General features: G+C 41.3%; 1 protein-coding gene across 1 annotated transcript in view; it reads left to right on the top strand.

Moving 5' to 3' along the window:
- Window positions 1–280: 280 nt before the first annotated feature.
- Window positions 281–19,149, top strand: part of lmo4b (LIM domain only 4b) — a 31,219-nt gene continuing 12,350 nt past the window's right edge. Inside the window, exons 1-2 of the mRNA XM_014123657.2 lie at window positions 281–887; window positions 4,289–4,529. Of these exons, the coding sequence (XP_013979132.1) occupies window positions 4,294–4,529 (236 nt within the window). The 5' untranslated portion in view covers window positions 281–887; window positions 4,289–4,293. The remainder of the gene's footprint in view (window positions 888–4,288; window positions 4,530–19,149) is intronic.

Below are 19,149 nucleotides of genomic sequence, written 5' to 3'. Positions count from 1 at the left end.
CATACACAGGGACCTACTGTGTAACTCTTTACCGCGCCATTAGGGACAGTAGTACCGTAACCGTTCTCAGTACAGAGATGAGTTTCTCTCTTTCGACCCGCGGCGTAGCCTACAAGACGAGTATATCTCATTCAGCTGCATTTTCTTCCTTTACTTGGTGTCCAAGTCAACTACGTTCTTCTGATTGGGTGGATTTGTTATTCCGCTTGAATGGACCGCGTGTAGATTGGCTGCTGAGAGGTTTACGTCATCCAACTAGAGGAGGTTTACTTGGGATTTTCGTTCTGTCACTGTCAAATGTAGAGCAGGCGACCATTGGGGACAAGGTAGCGTTGAACAGAAGAGAGAGAGAGAGAGAGATAGATAGATAGATAGATAGATAGATAGATAGAGAGAGAGAGAGAGAGAGAGATAGAGAGGACAGTAGTCGCGTTATTTTCGCAACATTTTTGTGTGCGTGCATCATTCTAAACTTAGTGCCAGCCAGGTCTTCTGTATTAATTATTGCATGCGTAGAGCAGATCATCCAGCGTTGGACTGGCATCTGATTACGAAAGAAACGGGACGGCACCAGTGGAAATACTATCTGAAAGCTCCATTAGCCTTGCTTCGTTCGTTTTACAATATCCAGCAGTCACAGTCACAGCAGCCTATTTCTGAGGACGCGAATCGCGATCACAGGGACCGCTGGAGAAGTCTCACGTTTGTCGTTTGATTTATAGACTGGTCACTGTAATTTACGCAATAGCCTAGTTTTCTGGACTCCTTGTACAATTTTTTTTGGTGTCCAAAGTAGTCCGTCCATGCAAGCCTAGTTGCTATACCATTTTTTAAGAAACCTACGTGACAGACAGATTCAATCATTACTCTCAAAAGGGACAAACGAGGTGGGTGTTTTATTATTGTTATTATGGGTCTGAATGTGTCGCATCATGCATGGCACTTTAATGTGATTTATTACAATGCCTTTTGTACGTAACAATAATGAAGGTATAGGTCTAATTGGGTGTGAAAGGTTCCACTAAAAAGAGAATACTATGCTTTTATTGTGCGCCTTTGCGTATGATTTTATATCATGTTAATATTCTATTCATTAACCTAACCTCTATAACGTACTGTCAATATTTTATTGTAATTTGTAAACATAGAGAGTCTGGGTTCAAATAAGGGGATTCGTAAAAGTAACCCATGCATGTTCTTTAAGTTCTATTTTTCCACGTTTTAATTTTCTCGACACAGGCAATACATATAACACCTTCTTTTCAGTGTTCTACTGTAGTCTGCTGTAGTAAATTCCATTTACTTTTTACTTTCCATTCAAACGCAGCCATCAGATTGCCAGAACGGGAATGGGGGTTGTTTAGCCTTGGGCTGCAGCCGGTCTGGGTTGCCTGATCTGTTTTGTATTTCTCTCCGACTCCATCTCACTGCCTTCTAAATTGCCTGTCCGTGTAATTACTTGAGTTAGCCCATTTAAGTTAAAAGCTTTACCCCCTCAAATGTCCTCTCTTCCCCAACCCGGAATGAAACTTGACATGGCCCATCTTATTTATCCAGGGAGTCACTTTCGGGCCAGCTTTTTGATTCATCTCCTTTTAGATTTAATCAGCACTAAGGTATAGCTTGTCCCTAAGAGCCTCTGCTAATGGGGTTAGTGAATGCTTTTCTCAGTGCAGCGTTTTCTCCCCCTTCCCTTCTCCTCTAATTACCTTTCAACAAAGATTTGTCTCAGCTAGCCATGAAGTCTGCCTGCATGCTGGAAATTGGGAAAGGATTAGAATTAAAATATATTAGTTTCAGATCAGTTTAAACAAAACGTGTTTTGCATTGCATAAATAGGTGATCACAAATAGGATAGTAGGATAGTAATGGTGTATGTAATCCATTCATCCATAGTAGCCTGTGATATCAGTAGATTTGAGTCTCTCTGTAAAGGCAACACATGCTAGACATTGATAGGGTCCGTCCCCTGCAGACAGAGTTAGGCAAAGTCTCATACAACTTTTATGGTTTTTCAATTAATAGCACTCCTGTGTTCACCCAGTCTTCCCTCCATTATAACAAGCCAATGCAGACCACCTTTTTTTTCTCCTGCCATCCATAGAAAGGGAACATTGACAGGTGTGAAGAACAGCGTGGTATAGAGTAATGTGCTGTTCTAAAGCCATTAAGAGCCCAACAAAAGGCAGGTCCCCATGCAGCTCTGCTCTAATTGTTCTTCTGGCTCTTGGTGTTATCAGTGAACACACATTCTTCACATCACACCGCAACCACAGAATGGATTGAGGAAACAGCATTTAGATGAGAGGAGAGAGAGTGTGTGTGTGGGAGAGAGAGAGAGAGAGAGAGAGAGAGAGAGAGAGAGAGAGAGAGAGAGAGAGAGAGAGAGAGAGAGAGAGACAAGAGAGAGAGTCAGAAAGATCAAGTGCAGATTTAGTACAGTAAATTACTTGTAGCCCTTCTTCTCTATAACCTTAGAACAGGTTTAGCCACTGATGAAGGGACGGAAGAGTTCTATTGTTGTTTATAAATACAATTATTACAGTCTGCTGTCCTTTTACAGCTTTGCAAACACTTAATCTCACTATAACAGGCTAATAATTTATGGATGCCACATTGGGAAGTTTTTTGACAATGATAGTTTGTCTGGTAAACCACTCTGTGGGTATAGGTTTATATGGTCTGTCAGTTGTTTGTACTACAGACGAACTACAGACAGACACTCAACATAAAGCTTTTACAGACAACAGACAACATTACCGATGCTATCGTACCCAAACTAGAGCATTTTTTCACAAACAACCGACACACACTACAGACTGTCTATCTCAGACTAAAGCTTTTTCAGCCTGCCTGGGTTGCCTCGTTGGTGAGGATGAGGTGTGGTTTACATGTGGCTGATCACGTGACCCCGAGAAAACAGCGTAATTTAACACTACTTTAATCACTTTGTTACAACACTGGCCTCTCTGTTGACCAGGAATTCAAATGTAGGCTAATTGAAAATTCAGTTGGTTCAACTTCACATGTATAGGCCTATTTTGTAGCTTGGCTGCCAAAATGCTGCTTTGGACAAAAAATTAAGTAGTGACTGTGTTGTAAATTGGCCATTATAAAACTTTTGCTAGAAGTATATTTAAAATAAATTTAAGTCTTATCTCAATAATAAGAACACTTTTGGTTGAAATATAAAATGATTGACTCAGCTCCATGTTCGTGTGAGAAGAATACTTGTAGTTTCAATAAGAGCCGCTAAACCGCAATGTTTCAATATGAGCTGCCATAAACCGCAATGTTTCAATAAGAGCCGCTAAACCGCAATGTTTCAATATGAGCTGCCATAAACCGCAATGTTTCAATAAGAGCCGCTAAACCGCGATGTTTCAATGTGAGCTGCCATAAACCGCAATGTTTCAATATGAGCTGCCATAAACCGCAATGTTTCAATATGAGCTGCCATAAACCGCAATGTTTCAATATGAGCTGCCATAAACCGCAATGTTTCAATATGAGCTGCCATAAACCGCAATGTTTCAATATGAGCTGCCATAAACCTCAATGTTTCAATATGAGCTGCCATAAACCGCAATGTTTCAATATGAGCTGCCATAAACCGCAATGTTTCAATATGAGCTGCCATAAACCTCAATGTTTCAATATGAGCTGCCATAAACCGCAATGTATCAATATGAGCTGCCATAAACCGCAATGTTTCAATATGAGCTGCCATAAACCGCAATGTTTCAATATGAGCTGCCATAAACCGCAATGTTTCAATATGAGCTGCCATAAACCGCAAATGTTCAAAAAAGAGTTTCCATAAACCGCAATGTGCACTGTGTCAGACAACAATATTTTAGTTAACGATCCCTGAAAACACCATCTGAAGCTTCTGAGTGCTGTATTACAGGTTGTAGAAAAGAATTCCTGCACACAACAAGATATGACCTATAACCTCTGCATGTTTATTGTTTTGTTGTTTCGGTCAGCAACCTTTTTCTTGTCTTAATATGTTCCAGGTGTCACCACCTGTCAGTCACCACCTGTCAGTCACCACCTGTTAGTGACCACCTGTCAGTCACCACCTCACAGTCACCATCTGTTAGTCACCAGCTGTCAGTCACCACCAGTCTCATAACAACTTTCTTAATCTCTTGTGTTTTTTCTTCATGACCGGAACAATGCTTCAAAATCAACACTAACAGGAATCCTTATCACTTCTGTATTTCTTAACCAGTGACCAATACTGATATCAACATGTTTGTCTCTCTTGTTATTTCTTCACCAGGGACCATGGTGAATCCTGGAGGTAGCAGCCAGCCCCCTCCGGTGGGAGCAGGGTCCCTGTCCTGGAAGAGGTGTGCGGGCTGCGGGGGGAAGATCGCTGACCGCTTCCTTCTCTATACCATGGACAGCTACTGGCACAGCCGATGCCTTAAGTGCTCCTGCTGCCAGGCCCAGCTGGGGGAGATAGGCACCTCCTGTTACACCAAGAGCGGCATGATCCTCTGCAGAAACGACTACATCAGGTGAGACTGACGGGTTATGGTCGGCGGAGCCTGCTGGGAGTGTGTGTGAGTTTGTGTGTTAACATCGTTTGAGGGCTCGGGCGCAGGCTGCTGTGTGTGTGTGTGTGTGTTTTTGTTGTTGCGTGTGTAAATTGTGCAGATCACCCTTCAGCGAGGGTGCATACAGGTAACATGTGTGGGTGTTTGTATGTGTGTGTGTGTGTTTCTGTCTGTTTGGGTGCTTTGGTCTGTTTGCATGTGTGTATTGTGCGGTACAGATCTGCCTTCAAGCAAGTGTACAGATACCGTAACATACTGTATATCATTTTCTATTCTGGAATGACAACTTGTATCGATGGATCTATGTCCCACATTAATTTCCTGACAAAAAAAGGATGTTACTGTCACGAAAAATAAAGGTGACGCCCTGGTTTAAAGGTGACGCCTTGGTTTAAATGGGACGCCCTGGTTTAAATGGGACGCCTTGGTTTAAATGGGACGCCTTGGTTTAAAGGGGACACCCTGGTTTAAATGGGACACCCTGGTTTAAATGGGACGCCTTGGTTTAAATGGGACGCCTTGGTTTAAAGGGGACACCCTGGTTTAAATGGGACACCCTGGTTTAAATGGGACGCCTTGGTTTAAATGGGACGCCTTGGTTTAAAGGGGACACCCTGGTTTAAATGGGACACCCTGGTTTAAATGGGACGCCTTGGTTTAAATGGGACGCCTTGGTTTAAAGGGGACGCCCTGGTTTAAAGGGGACGCCTTGGTTTAAATGGGACGACCGGGTTTAAAGCGGACACCTTGGTTTAAATGGGATTCCCTGGTTTAAAGGGGACGTCCTGGTTTAAAGGGGACGCCTTGGTTTAAATGGGATTCCCTGGTTTAAAGGGGACGTCCTGGTTTAAAGGGTTCGCCTTGGTTTAAAGGGTTCGCCTTGGTTTAAAGGGGACGCCTTGGTTTAAAGGGGACGCCCTGGTTTAAAGGGTTCGCCTTGGTTTAAATGGGACGCCTTGGTTTAAATGGGACGCCTTGGTTTAAAGGGTTCGCCTTGGTTTAAAGGGGACGCCCTGGTTTAAAGGGGACGCCCTGGTTTAAAGGGTTCGCCTTGGTTAAAAGGGGACGCCCTGGTTTAAATGGGACGCCTTGGTTTAAATGGGACGCCTTGGTTAAAAGGGGACGCCTTGGTTAAAAGGGGACGCCTTGGTTAAAAGGGGACGCCTTGGTTAAAAGGGGACGCCTTGGTTTAAATGGGACGCCTTGGTTTAAATGGGACGCCTTGGTTTAAATGGGACGCCCTGGTTTAAATGGGACGCCTTGGTTTAAATGGGACGCCTTGGTTTAAATGGGACGCCCTGGTTTAAATGGGACGCCCTGGTTTAAATGGGACGCCTTGGTTTAAATGGGACGCCTTGGTTTAAATGGGACGCCTTGGTTTCTGGGACAATAGAAAAGAAAGGAGAACAGCTTGTTGCTAGTTATAAAAAGTTCACCTTATGTATTATTCTATCAAGATGTAGAATTAATTAAGTCATGGATATGAAATGAAGGAGTTGTAGAAATATGTTACAGGCTATATAACGATGTATGGAAGCATGGAATGTATTTTCCATTCAGAATATTGAGAACATGTGTCTCAAATTCACCCAACGTCGGGCCTTGTTTAAAAATCTCTCCTCGTTGAATTCTCTCCGTACTATTCTTAAAAAGAGGTCAAACTGACTGCTGGCATGTTGACAGAGAACAAGATGAAAAACAGTATTTTTCTAATAGAACATCTGCACGTCTGTTTGTTCATCGTGCCATTTTTCATCAAGCAGCAAAAGGTGGGAGCCTGGCTAAGGGCTGTGTTCCCCAGGGTTTGTATTTGCTTTACGAGATGCTAGGAGAGACTATACAGGACAGGCATAGGTGACCTTTTAGCACTGGGGGAATTTAAAAGGGTTTCTCATCTTGTTTGGCAAGTTTGTGTATCAGAAAAGAGATAATTTAATTAACAAAGAGGGTCTTTTTAAATATTTATATAAAGTGTGTGGGACACTTAACCAGCTAACGCTTGCTGATGGCAGGCGGTCTCATTCTGCTAATGCGGAATCGTCTGATTTGACAGCCTGATCGTTCAACAATTTGACCTTGCGAAGACGAGCCAAACCACTCAGTGGGTAGAGACACAGTGTAATGCAAGGATCAGGAGAACACTTTTCATAATAGACCACAGTATAATAACAAGAGTTGATTAAGTAGATTTTTCTTAGCAATACTTTTAGCTTTAGACTGTGCCACACCACTTAACAAAAAAAAAATATATATATATATTACAGACTATTGCCAAACAGTAAACATAGTTTGTTATTTATTTTTATTTTGATAAATATTTATTGTAATAAGAGAAAATTCTGATACTGTTTGTCTTACAGAAATGGACAGTTAAATGTGCAAATATTTTGTTTTGCAGTGATCATATATGTCTATAATCTGAACGCTCTAAATATACTGTACTGCTAGTAATTGAGTTAATACTCAGTAACATGCTGCTGCTACATATCAACACAGGCAGGTAGATACAAACACTATACACACTATACACCATTCTATATACCGTACTATATTACACTGTACTATACACTGTAGTGTAATACACTGTACTATAATACCCTGTACAATAATACACCATACTATAATACACTGTACTATAATAAACTGTACTAAACACCGTACAATAATACACTATACTATAGACCATACTATACACCGTACTATAATACACTGTACTATACACCATACTACAATACAACGTACTATAGAACATACTATATACTGTACTATACACCGTACTATAATACACATACTATAATACACCATGCTATTATACACTGTACTATACACTGTACTATAATACATCATACTATACATTGTACTATAATACACTGTACTTTACACTATACTATTATACACCGTACCATACACCATACTATAATACACCATACTATTATACACTGTACTATACACCGTACTGTAATATACTATAATACACTTACTATACGCTGTACTATAGACCATTCTATACACCATGCTATAATACACTGTACTATACACTATATTATAATACACCATACCATACAATGTACTATAATACACTGTAATATACATATACTACAATACACTACTATACACGGTACTATAATACACTATAGTATAATACATTGTACTATAATACACCATACTATAATTCGCTGTAATATACACCGTACTATAATACATCATACTATACACCATATTACAATACACTGTACTAAACACCATACTATAATACACCATACTATACATCGTACTACAATGTACCATACTATAGTACACCGTAATATATACCATAGTATAATACACTGTACTTTACACCATACTATACACTGTACTATACACTGTACTACACTATAATACACCATACCATACACAGTACTATACACCATAATATAATACACCGTATTATAATACACCATACTGTAATAAATCAAATCTAATTTTATTGGTCACATACACATGGTTAGCAGATGTTAATGCGAGTGTAGCGAAATGCGTGTGCTTCTAGTTCCGACCATGCAGTAATATCTAACAAGTAATCTAACAATTTCACAACAAGTACCTTATACAACACAAGTGTAAAGGAATGAATAAGAATATGTACATATAAATATATGGATGAGCGATGGCCGTGCAGCATAGGCAAGATGCAGTAGATGGTATTTAAAAAAATATATATATATATTTCACCTTTATTTAACCAGGTAAGCTAGTTGAGAACAAGTTCTCATTTACATCTGCGACCTGGCCAAGATAAAGCAAAGCAGTGCGACAGAAACAACAACACAGAGTTACATGGAATAAACAAGCGTACAGTCAATAACACAATAGAAAAAAAGAAAGTCTATATACAGTGTGTGCAAATGGCCTGAGGAGATATGGCAATAAATAGGCCAAAGTAGCAAAGTAATTACAATTTAGCAGATTAACACTGGAGTGATAGATGAGCAGATGATGATGAGCAGATGAAGGTGTGTAAGTAGTGATACTGGTGTGCAAAAGAGCAGCAAAGTAAATAAAAACAATATGGGGATGAGGTAGGTAGATTGGGTGGGCTATTTACAGATGGACTATGTACAGCTGCAGCGATCAGTTAGCTGCTCAGATAGCTGATGTTTAAAGTTAGTGAGAGAAATGTAAGTCTTCAGCTTCAGTGATTTTTGCAATTCGTTCCAGTCACTGGCAGCAGAGAACTGGAAGGAAAGGCGGCCAAAGGAGGTGTTGGCTTTGGGGATGACCAGTGAGATATACCTGCTGGAGCAGGTGCTACGGGTGGGTATTGTTATCGTGACCAGTGAGCTGAGATAAGGCGGAGCTTTACCTAGCATAGACTTGTAGATGACCTGGAGCCAGTGGGTCTGGCGACGAATATGTAGCGAGGGCCAGCCGACTAGAGCATACAGGTCGCAGTGGTGGGTGGTATAAGGCGCTTTGGTACCAAAACGGATGGCACTGTGATAGACTGCACCTAGTTTGCTGAGTAGAGTATTGGAAGCTATTTTGTAGATGACATCGCCGAAGCTGAGGATCGGTAGGATAGTCAGTTTTACTAGGGTAAGTTTGGCGGCGTGAGTGAAGGAGGCTTTGTTGCGAAATAGAAAGCCGATTATAGATTTGATTTGATTTTATAGAGTACAGAGTACAGTATAGAGTACAGTATATACATATGAGATGAGTAATGTAGGGTATGTAAACATTATCTAAAGTGGCATTGTTTAAAGTGACTAGTGATACATTTATTACATCCAATTTTTAATTATTAAAGTGGCTAGAGATTTTAGTCAGTATGTTGGCAGCAGCCACTCAAAGTTAGTGATGGCTGTTTAACAGTCTGATAGAAGCTGTTTTTCAGTCTCTCGGTCCCTGCTTTGATGCACCTGTACTGACCTCGCCTTCTGGATGATAGCAGGGTGAACAGGCAGTGGCTCGGGTGGTTGTTGTCCTTGATGATCTTTTTGGCCTTCCTGTGACATCGGGTGGTGTAGGTGTCCTGGAGAGCAGGTAGTTTGTCCTGGAGAGCAGGTAATACACCATACTATACACCATACAATAATACACTGTACTATACACCGTACTATAATACACCATACCCATACTATACACCATGCTATAATACACCGTACTATAATACACCATATTATAATACACTGTACTATACACCTTACATAATACTATACACTGTACTATACACCATACTATAAGACACCGTACTATAATACACCATATTATAATACACTGTACTATACACCTTACATAATACTATACACTGTACTATACACCATACTTTAATACCCTGTAATATAATACACCATATTATAATACACTACACTATAATACACCATATTATAATACACTGTACTGTACAACTTATTATAATACACCTTGCTATACACTGTACTATATTACACCATATTATAATACACCATACTATAATACACATACTATAATACACATACTATAATACACCATACTATAATACACTGTCCTATAAACCATACACCATACTATACAGCATACTATAATACACTGTGCTATAAACCATACTGTAATACACCATACTATACAGCATACTATAATAAACTGTACTATACATCACACTATTATACACCATATTAAACACACCATACTATACATCATACTATAATACACTGTACTGTACACCGTGCTCTACTCTATTCTATACACCATTCTGTAATACATCGTACAATATACCGTACTATACACCCCATAATATACACTGTACTATATACTGTGTTATAGCACACAGTACTATAATACACCATACTATAATACACCGTATTGTAATACACATACTATACACCATACTATGATACACCGTACTATACACTGTACTATATACTGTTCTATAATACACCGTACTATAATGCACCTCACTATAGACTATACTATTTTACACCCTACTGTAATACACCATACTATAATACACTGTACTATACACCATACTGTTATACACCACACTGTTCACCATACTATAATACACCGTACTATAATACACCATACTATAAAACACCATACTGTAATACACCACACTATAATACACTGTACTAAACACCATACTATAAAACACCATACTATAATACACCATGCTGTAATACACTGTAATGTAATACACTGTACTATACACCATACTATAATTCACCATAGTATAATACACTGTTCTATAATACACCATAGTAGACAACATACTATAATAACCATACTACTGTATACATCGTACTATAATACACCGTAATATACTACACTATACTATAGCACATTCTATAATATACTGTACTATAATACACTGTACTATAATACACCATACAATACACAGTACTATAAACAATACTATAATACACCATACTATAATACACCATATTATAATACACCATACTATAATACACTGTACTATACTACACCATAATATACACCAGTGGTTCCCAACCAAGGTACTAGGACCCATGGGGGTATTTGGTCTATCCACAGGGGGTACTTGAGAAGACTCACGAGTCCATAGGTCTTCTGGTAAAATGCACATGAGGGGGTACTTCAGGGTTACTCTGGGCAGAGCAATAATACACTGTACTATAATACACCGTACCATAATACACCATACTATAATACACTACTATAATACACCATTCTATAACACACTGTACTGTAATACACTGTACAATAATGCACTACTATAATACCCTATTCTATAATGCACCATACTATATTACACTGTACTATAATACACCATACTATAATACACCATACTATAATACACTGTACTATAATACACTACTATACTACACCGTTCTACCATACACCATACTATAATACACCGTACTATAATACACTGTACTATACACCATACTGTAATACACCATACTATAATGCACCATACTATACACCATAATATAATACATCATACTATACTACACCATACTATAATACACTATACTATAATATACTACCATAATACACCATACTATAATATGCTGTACTATAATGCACCATACAATAATACACTACTATAATACACCATTCTATAAAACACCATACTATAAAACACCATACTATAATACACTGTACTATAATCCACTGTACTATAATACACCATACTATACACCATAATATATTACACCGTACTATAATACACTATACTATAATACACTACTATAGTACACCAGTCTTTCATACACTTTACTATGATGCACTACTGTAATATACCATTCTATAGTACACCATACTAAAATCCACTATACTATAATACACCGTACTGTAATACACTACTATAATACACCATTCTATAGTACACATACTATAATGCACCGTACTATAATAGACCGTACTTTAATACACCTTACGATACACCGTAAGCAGACCTCCAGGGACGATGAGGGCCTGTGTCTCTCCTCTCCCCACCCAGCTCCTCATCAACAAGGATCAAGTCAATGGGTCACTCCATTCATAATGGCACTACAACATAATTTAAATAGAGAGGAAGGGATGGATGGAAAAGAGGACACACTTTGCCACTTGTAATGTAATGAGAGCTAGGAGGTAGAGGAGCTGAAACACAGGGAATAGTGTGCCATTGGGACAGAGTCCCTGCCTGTCTCTGCACTAGACTAGCCTGTGATTTGAGGAGAGATAAGGAAAGGAAAGCAGGTTAGAAAAAAACATCTGACAGTAAGTCCACACAATTAAAGTCTTTAATTAGAGTCCCCCTTCATTTAGCTTTAGTCCTGATGGGTTTTATCTAATGAGATCTGCTCTCAGTCTCCTCTCCTCTCTTCCCCTCTTCCTCCTCTCTCTCCCTCCTCTCCCTCCTCCCCTCTCCCTCCTCTCTACTCCCTCCTCTCCCTCCTCTCTACTCCCTCCTCTCCCCTCTCCCTCTTCTCCCTCTCTACTCCTTCCTCTCCCTTCTCCCTCTCCCTCCTCTCCCTCCTCCCCTCTCCCTCCTCTCTACTCCCTCTTCTCCCTCTTCCTCCTCCCCCTCCTCTCCCTTCTCCCTCCTCTCCTCTCTACTCCCTCCTCTTTACTCCCTCCTCTCCCTTCTCCCTCTCCTCCTCTCCTTCCTCTCTACTCCCTCCTCTCCCTTCCTCCCTCCTCTCTACTTCCAATGACGTGTCCACACATCTAACAAACAAAACATTTAATTAACCAAATTGGCTTTTGAGAGAGCGAGAGAGAGATGGAGAGAGATGGAGATAGAGAAAGGGGTAGAACGAAAGAGAGAGAGAAAAGGGGGGATTATCGTGAAGGCCAGTGTTTTCTGGGTTTCAGTTTTTTCTGGGTCTCATCTTGTAATGGATTATTAAATTGCTCTTGCAGTATAAATAATGGAGTTATATCTCTTACTTTTATTAATAAAGCTGATGTGAAAACCGCTCCACATTGATCGTGACGCATGAGTGAAAATGCATCACATTACTTCTAATGGGAGACGTGCCTGACCTGAGATGATACCCATCCACCATCAATCACACAGGAAGACACACCACAAACACTGTGTATAGGGCCAAACACTTTCACTCTATAGGCCTGTCAGGGTACATTGCAAATTGCAACCTATCCCCTGTATAGTGCACTACTTATGACCAGGGCCCATGACAACCTATTCCACTCAAACTCAACTGTGGACCTCCAAGACAGATCCACTGCATTTAAAAAATATATTTTCCCCTTCTAATCAGGGATTGATTTAGATCTGGGATACCAGGTGTGTGCAATTAATTATCAGGTAGAATAGAAAACCAGCAGGAACTCGTAAGGTAAGAGTTGAATACCCTTGCCCTATTCTCTATGTAGTACACTACATTTGACCAGGACCCATAGACCTCTTTTGCTCTCCCATAGGGCTCTGGTCTAAAGTAGTGCTGTATATAGGGAATAGGATGCCATAGGGCTCTGGTCTAAAGTAGTGCTGTATATAGGGAATAGGATGCCATAGGGCTCTGGTCTAAAGTAGTGCTGTATATAGGGAATAGGATGCCATAGGGCTCTGGTCTAAAGTAGTGCTGTATATAGGGAATAGGATGCCATAGGGCTCTGGTCTAAAGTAGTGCTGTATATAGGGAATAGGATGCCATAGGGCTCTGGTCTAAAGTAGTGCTGTATATAGGGAATAGGATGCCATAGGGCTCTGGTCTAAAGTAGTGCGCTATATAGGGAATAAGGTACCTTTAAGCTACCCGTGTGTCTCTGTCGTTGTAAAATAACCTCCCAATACAGCTTTCACCAGCTTTACTTACTGTTGTGTTTAAATCAGAGGTGCTTTAGTTGTGTGGGTTGGTTTGAGTGAAGAGAGAGAGAAATAATTAATTTATCCAGCGTAGCAATCATGTGTCGGCTGGATTTGGACGTAAAATGAACACTGTCCCTTTAATTGAATAGAGACAAGGTACTTAAATGGCACTTTTCTAGTAGAATGTGCTGCTAGGTAAATGTAATAGTTGGTTCTTTAATATCACTTTGAAGTCTGCAGCAGTATGACAGCAACAGGAACATGTGAAGTATTAGGGAAAGGGAAAGAACCGGTATTTCAGAAATTAATTAAATCGCATGCAATTTAGGCAAAACGTTTATCTTGATTTGTCATAACAGAATTAATTCAAGGCCTTCAATTCACCAGGGGCCAGATCTGTTACTCTAAATTAACCAAGTGTAATTGGCTGATCCCCACCCCCCATCATCACCTCCCTCCTCTCCTGTACCTCCCCCTCCCCTCTCCTCCCCCCTCCCCTCTCCTCCCCCTCCCCTCTCCTCTCTCACTCTAATACAGCTCTTGTCATTATGTAAAGCCCTGTTTAAGTATCAATATGGCCTTAGTGCTTTTAAGGTGCTTTGGCTGACGATGTGGAGAGGCATTTTTTAATGGACTATGACGCGGGAATCATTGTTGTGTGGTTATTTCACTGCTGCTTCAAAAAGCCTCGGCAAGCGAGCTGCGGAACGAGGCTATGCATTTGCCAGACAGCCTAACAACACAACAAGCTGCGATGCTATATTTCAAATCACCTGGTACATTCAGTCAGAGCGGAAATCCGGTAGTCTCTTATAGACAGACAGTAGACAGCACCAAATGATCTTTTAATGAAAGACATACGGTATCTTGTAGTGTCTCTTATTCAGATCCCCTGCGTGGGAGGGGAACAGGGAGGTAAACACAAATAAAATCCCCACATAGCCCCCCATGTTGGTTGACGAAACCATCCTCCCATGTCATGTGATTGATTGTTCAGGCAAAGTGCTTGAAAAACAACAAAGGAACCCATTGAAAACCTCTGAACCTCTGATTTGGAGGGAAATGAATTGAAAACCAGTCATGTCACTAAAGAGCCCCAGACCTTAATTATACTGACCTGGGGCTTCCTCATCCCCTTCTCTCCCCCTGTCATCTCCCCCCTGTCCTCTCCCGTCATCCCCTCATCTCCCCCCTGTCCTCTCCCCTCATCCCCTTCTCTCCCCCTGTTCTCTCCCGTCATCCCCTCAATCTGTCCTCTCCCGTCATCCCCTCATCTCCCCCCTGTCCTCTCCCGTCATCCCCTCATCTCCCCCCTGTCCTCTCCCGTCATCCCCTCATCTCCCCCCTGTCCTCTCCCGTCATCCCCTCATCTCCCCCTGTCCTCTCCCGTCATCCCCTTCTCTCCCCCTGTCCTCTCCTGTCATCCCCTCATCTGCCCCTGTCCTATCCCGTCATCTCCCCCTGTCCTCTCCCGTCATCCCCTCATCTCCCCCTGTCCTCTCCCGTCATCCCCTCATCTCCCCCCTGTCCTCTCCCGTCATCCCCTCATCTCCCCCTGTCCTCTCCCGTCATCCCCTTCTCTCCCCCTGTCCTCTCCTGTCATCCCCTCATCTCCCCCTGTCCTCTCCCGTCATCCCCTCATCTCCCCCTGTCCTCTCCCGTCATCCCCTTCTCTCCCCTGTCCTCTCCCGTCATCCCCTCATCTCCCCCCTGTCCTCTCCCGTCATCCCCTCATCTCCCCCTGTCCTCTCCCGTCATCCCCTCATCTCCCCCTGTCCTCTCCCGTCATTCCCTTCTCTCCCCCTGTCCTCTCCCGTCATCCCCTCATCTCCCCCCTGTCCTCTCCCGTCATCCCCTCATCCCCCCTATAACCTCCACCCCAATACAGCAGCTCAATGGAAAACATAGACCATTAAAATCCAAGTCCAGGCTGATAGCAACTTCATTGAGCAGCCCTTTAAATCAAATACTATCAGCAGCTATCCCTGCCTGGTGATTAACCTGCTATGTATAGAGGCCCAGCGACGGGGAGACAAAATGAAAAGGAAGAATGGATGGATGGAGGGCAGAAAAGTATTTATTTTCTTTGTTTAAACCGCCCCTTAAAAGACATGAACACTGGCTAACTGTTGTTATACTGGGAAATATATATATATGTATATATTTATGTATATATATGTATATATTTATGTATATATATGAGAAGAGCTATGCTGCAGTATACAGTGTTTTTCTATGTGTTCAGGGTCAGAGTGAATGAGAGGTGGTAGTGTCAAACAAGATGTTAACACACAGTATTTGCACATAGCTGTAGAAACAAACAAAACAAAGTGTAATTTTCATGACTGATGCATTCCTGTTTCTATCTCACTGAGTGTTTGTGAACCATCACTGCACTTTTCTTATATCCAATCAAATATGACCATTTTCTATAACTTGGAGTGTTTTATGTGTTGTGTATGGTTTGACAACAGCACTTCCTGTTGGTGAAATGTCTTCCTATAAGACTATAAGAACAAAGGATTGGAAGATTTACAGTATCCACATTTTTTGGTTTGTTATTGTGTTTGTCTATACGTCTGGAATTCAACAGCGTAGATAATATAAGAGATAACAATTTTCTGTAGTGTTAAAACAATGACATCCCTCTCCTCTTCCTACACACACACACACACACACACACACACACACACACACACACACACACACACACACACACACACACACACACACACACCATGTGTACCCCAGCTAAGGCCCTGAAATGGCAGCAGTGTTGTCACAACAGTCGTCCAGCTAATTCCTTTTTGAAATGGAGTTTTGATTGAGCCCTTTCAATCGATGCCAAGACAAAATGTGTTTCTTCAGCTTCCTATTGAAAGCCATTTTAGTGGTTCCCTTTCCAATGAAGTCTCTGTCACTCTATGTCAATACATTTAACAACAACAGTCAGTCAGAGAGGGGACAGCTGAACCAGGTTTGTGACCAGGCTACATCTCCTACAGTACTTGGTGCCATTTGTCCACTATTTAATTAATTTGTTTGTGGGCAAAATAGGTACAGACTCCTACAAGAGCATTGCTCAGAATATTCCTAATGAATAACATCATTCATCTCATTTAATTTTAGAATAATTTTAGTAGTTCAAGAATAAACGATCACAAATATATTCCTCATCTGCGATTTAGGCTGAACATCTTAATCTTAGGATCCACATACACGAATGTTAACCACTCTCTCTCTATCCCTCTCGCTCTCTATCCTTCCTTCCTCCTCTCTCCCGTCCTCTCCCCTCCCTCCCTCCCTCCCTCCCTCCCTCCCTCCCTCCCTCCCTCCCTCCCTCCCTCCCTCCCTCCCTCCCTCCCTCCCTCCCTCCCCTCTCTCTCTCCTGAGCATGTCAGATGCTGTGGTCTTATTTGATTGCATAAGTGCAGTGATAGAGCAAACACCCGGTGAGATATGATGACAAATGGGGCCAGATCCCAGTAAATTACTTTCTGCTCAAATCGAAATTTCATTCAGTTTGTTGCTCGGCGAGATGAAGTAATCTAAATTGTGGACTCAGAAGGCAGATAGAAGGGAAGTTGGAGCAAGCATTTCATTATCAAGAGAGGGAGAGAGATGAGAAGAGAGAGAGAGAAGGAGAGAGAGAGAGAGAGAGAAGGAGCAAGAGCGAGAGAGGGAGAGAGCGAGACAGACAGACAGCGGGAGAGGGAGAAAGAGATAGACAGACAGAGAGAGAGAGAGCGAGACAGACAGACAGCGGGAGAGGGAGAAAGAGATAGACAGACAGAGAGAGAGAGAGCGAGAGAGGGAGCAAGAGTGAGAGAGAGAGAGGAGCGAGCAAGAGAGAGAAGGAGTGAGAAAGAGAGAGGGGGAGAGAGAGAGGGAGAGAGAGAGAGGAGCGAGCGAGAGAGAAGGAGCGAAGAAAGAGAGAGAGGGAGCGAGAGAGAGGGAGAGAGTGACAGACAGACAAAGAGATAGACAGACAGAAAGAGAGAGAGAGAGAGAGAGATAGACAGACAGAGAGAGAGAGAGAGAGCGAGAGAAAGAGTGGCGAGGTTAGGGACGAAAGAGATGAGGAGAAGCAAATCCAAAGTGTTGACACCATGATTGAAAAGGTTAACCCATGCACATTATATATCAACCCCAGTAGCTGCAGGTTTCTAATGGAAACCCGGCTACTGACAGAGCATTCTACCCAAGTCCTAATGGCAAAAGCACTATGTCTCCGCCTAGATGTACAATCAAATCCTCTTAGGCCCTGATTGCTTATGTTCCTAGTTATTATCAGGAAGCAAGAAAAATGCCCTGCGAAAGGTAATACATAGTTACAGTCTCTAGAAGCTTTTGGAGAGCAGGCGGGCAGAGTAGCAGGAGGTTTCATTTGGTTTCCTAGTATTCCTATGTTTTTTTATAATACATAAATATCAATTTTGTTGGGTGTGTGTGTCCGTCATTGCCTTTTCCATGAGGCTTGAAGTCATTTAAATCCTGGCATAGTGGGAATAAATATCACACAGTAAAACATAGCAGAAATCTGAATACATTTTTACAACATGGTACTCTGTTAATATCTACATCAGATTACAGCCAAAACATTATTATTATTATTATTGCATTTTATATGGGAGTTTTACACTGCTTCCTTTCAATTCTCCCCAGTTCAGTAGGGCCTTCCATTTATGGAGTAAAACGGATTTCAGTTTACAGGTGAATGTACAGCTGAATTTACAGGTGAAATTACAGGTGAATGTACAGGTGAATGTACAGGTGAATGTACAGGTGAGTTTACAGGTGAATGTACAGGTGAATGTACAGGTGATTGTACAGGTAAATGTACAGGTGAATTTACAGGTGAACGTACAGGTGAATGTACAGGTAAATGTACAGGTGAATGTACAGGTGAATGTACAGGTGATTGTACAGGTGAATGTACAGCTGAATTTACAGGTGAAAGTACAGGTGAATGTACAGCTGAATTTACAGGTGAAATTACAGGTGAAATTACAGGTGAACGTATAGGTGAATGTACAGGTAAATGTACAGGTGAATTTACAGGTGAATGTACAGGTGAGTGTACAGGTGAATGTACAGGTGAATTTACAGGTGAAAGTACAGGTGAATGTACAGCTGAATTTACAGGTGAAATTACAGGTGAACGTATAGGTGAATGTACAGGTAAATGTACAGGTGAATTTACAGGTGAACGTACAGGTGAATGTACAGGTGAGTGTACAGGTGAATGTACAGGTGAATTTACAGGTGAATTTACAGGTGAACATGATATTAATGGTTGTATTTCTAATGTCTCTCCTCCTC

This window comes from Salmo salar, chromosome ssa10 (genome assembly GCF_905237065.1).
Source record: "Salmo salar chromosome ssa10, Ssal_v3.1, whole genome shotgun sequence".
In the NCBI taxonomy this organism is placed as follows: Eukaryota; Metazoa; Chordata; class Actinopteri; order Salmoniformes; family Salmonidae; genus Salmo; species Salmo salar.
The sequence above is the reverse complement of the archived record's forward strand: the minus strand, read 5'-3'. Positions and strand labels throughout refer to the sequence as shown.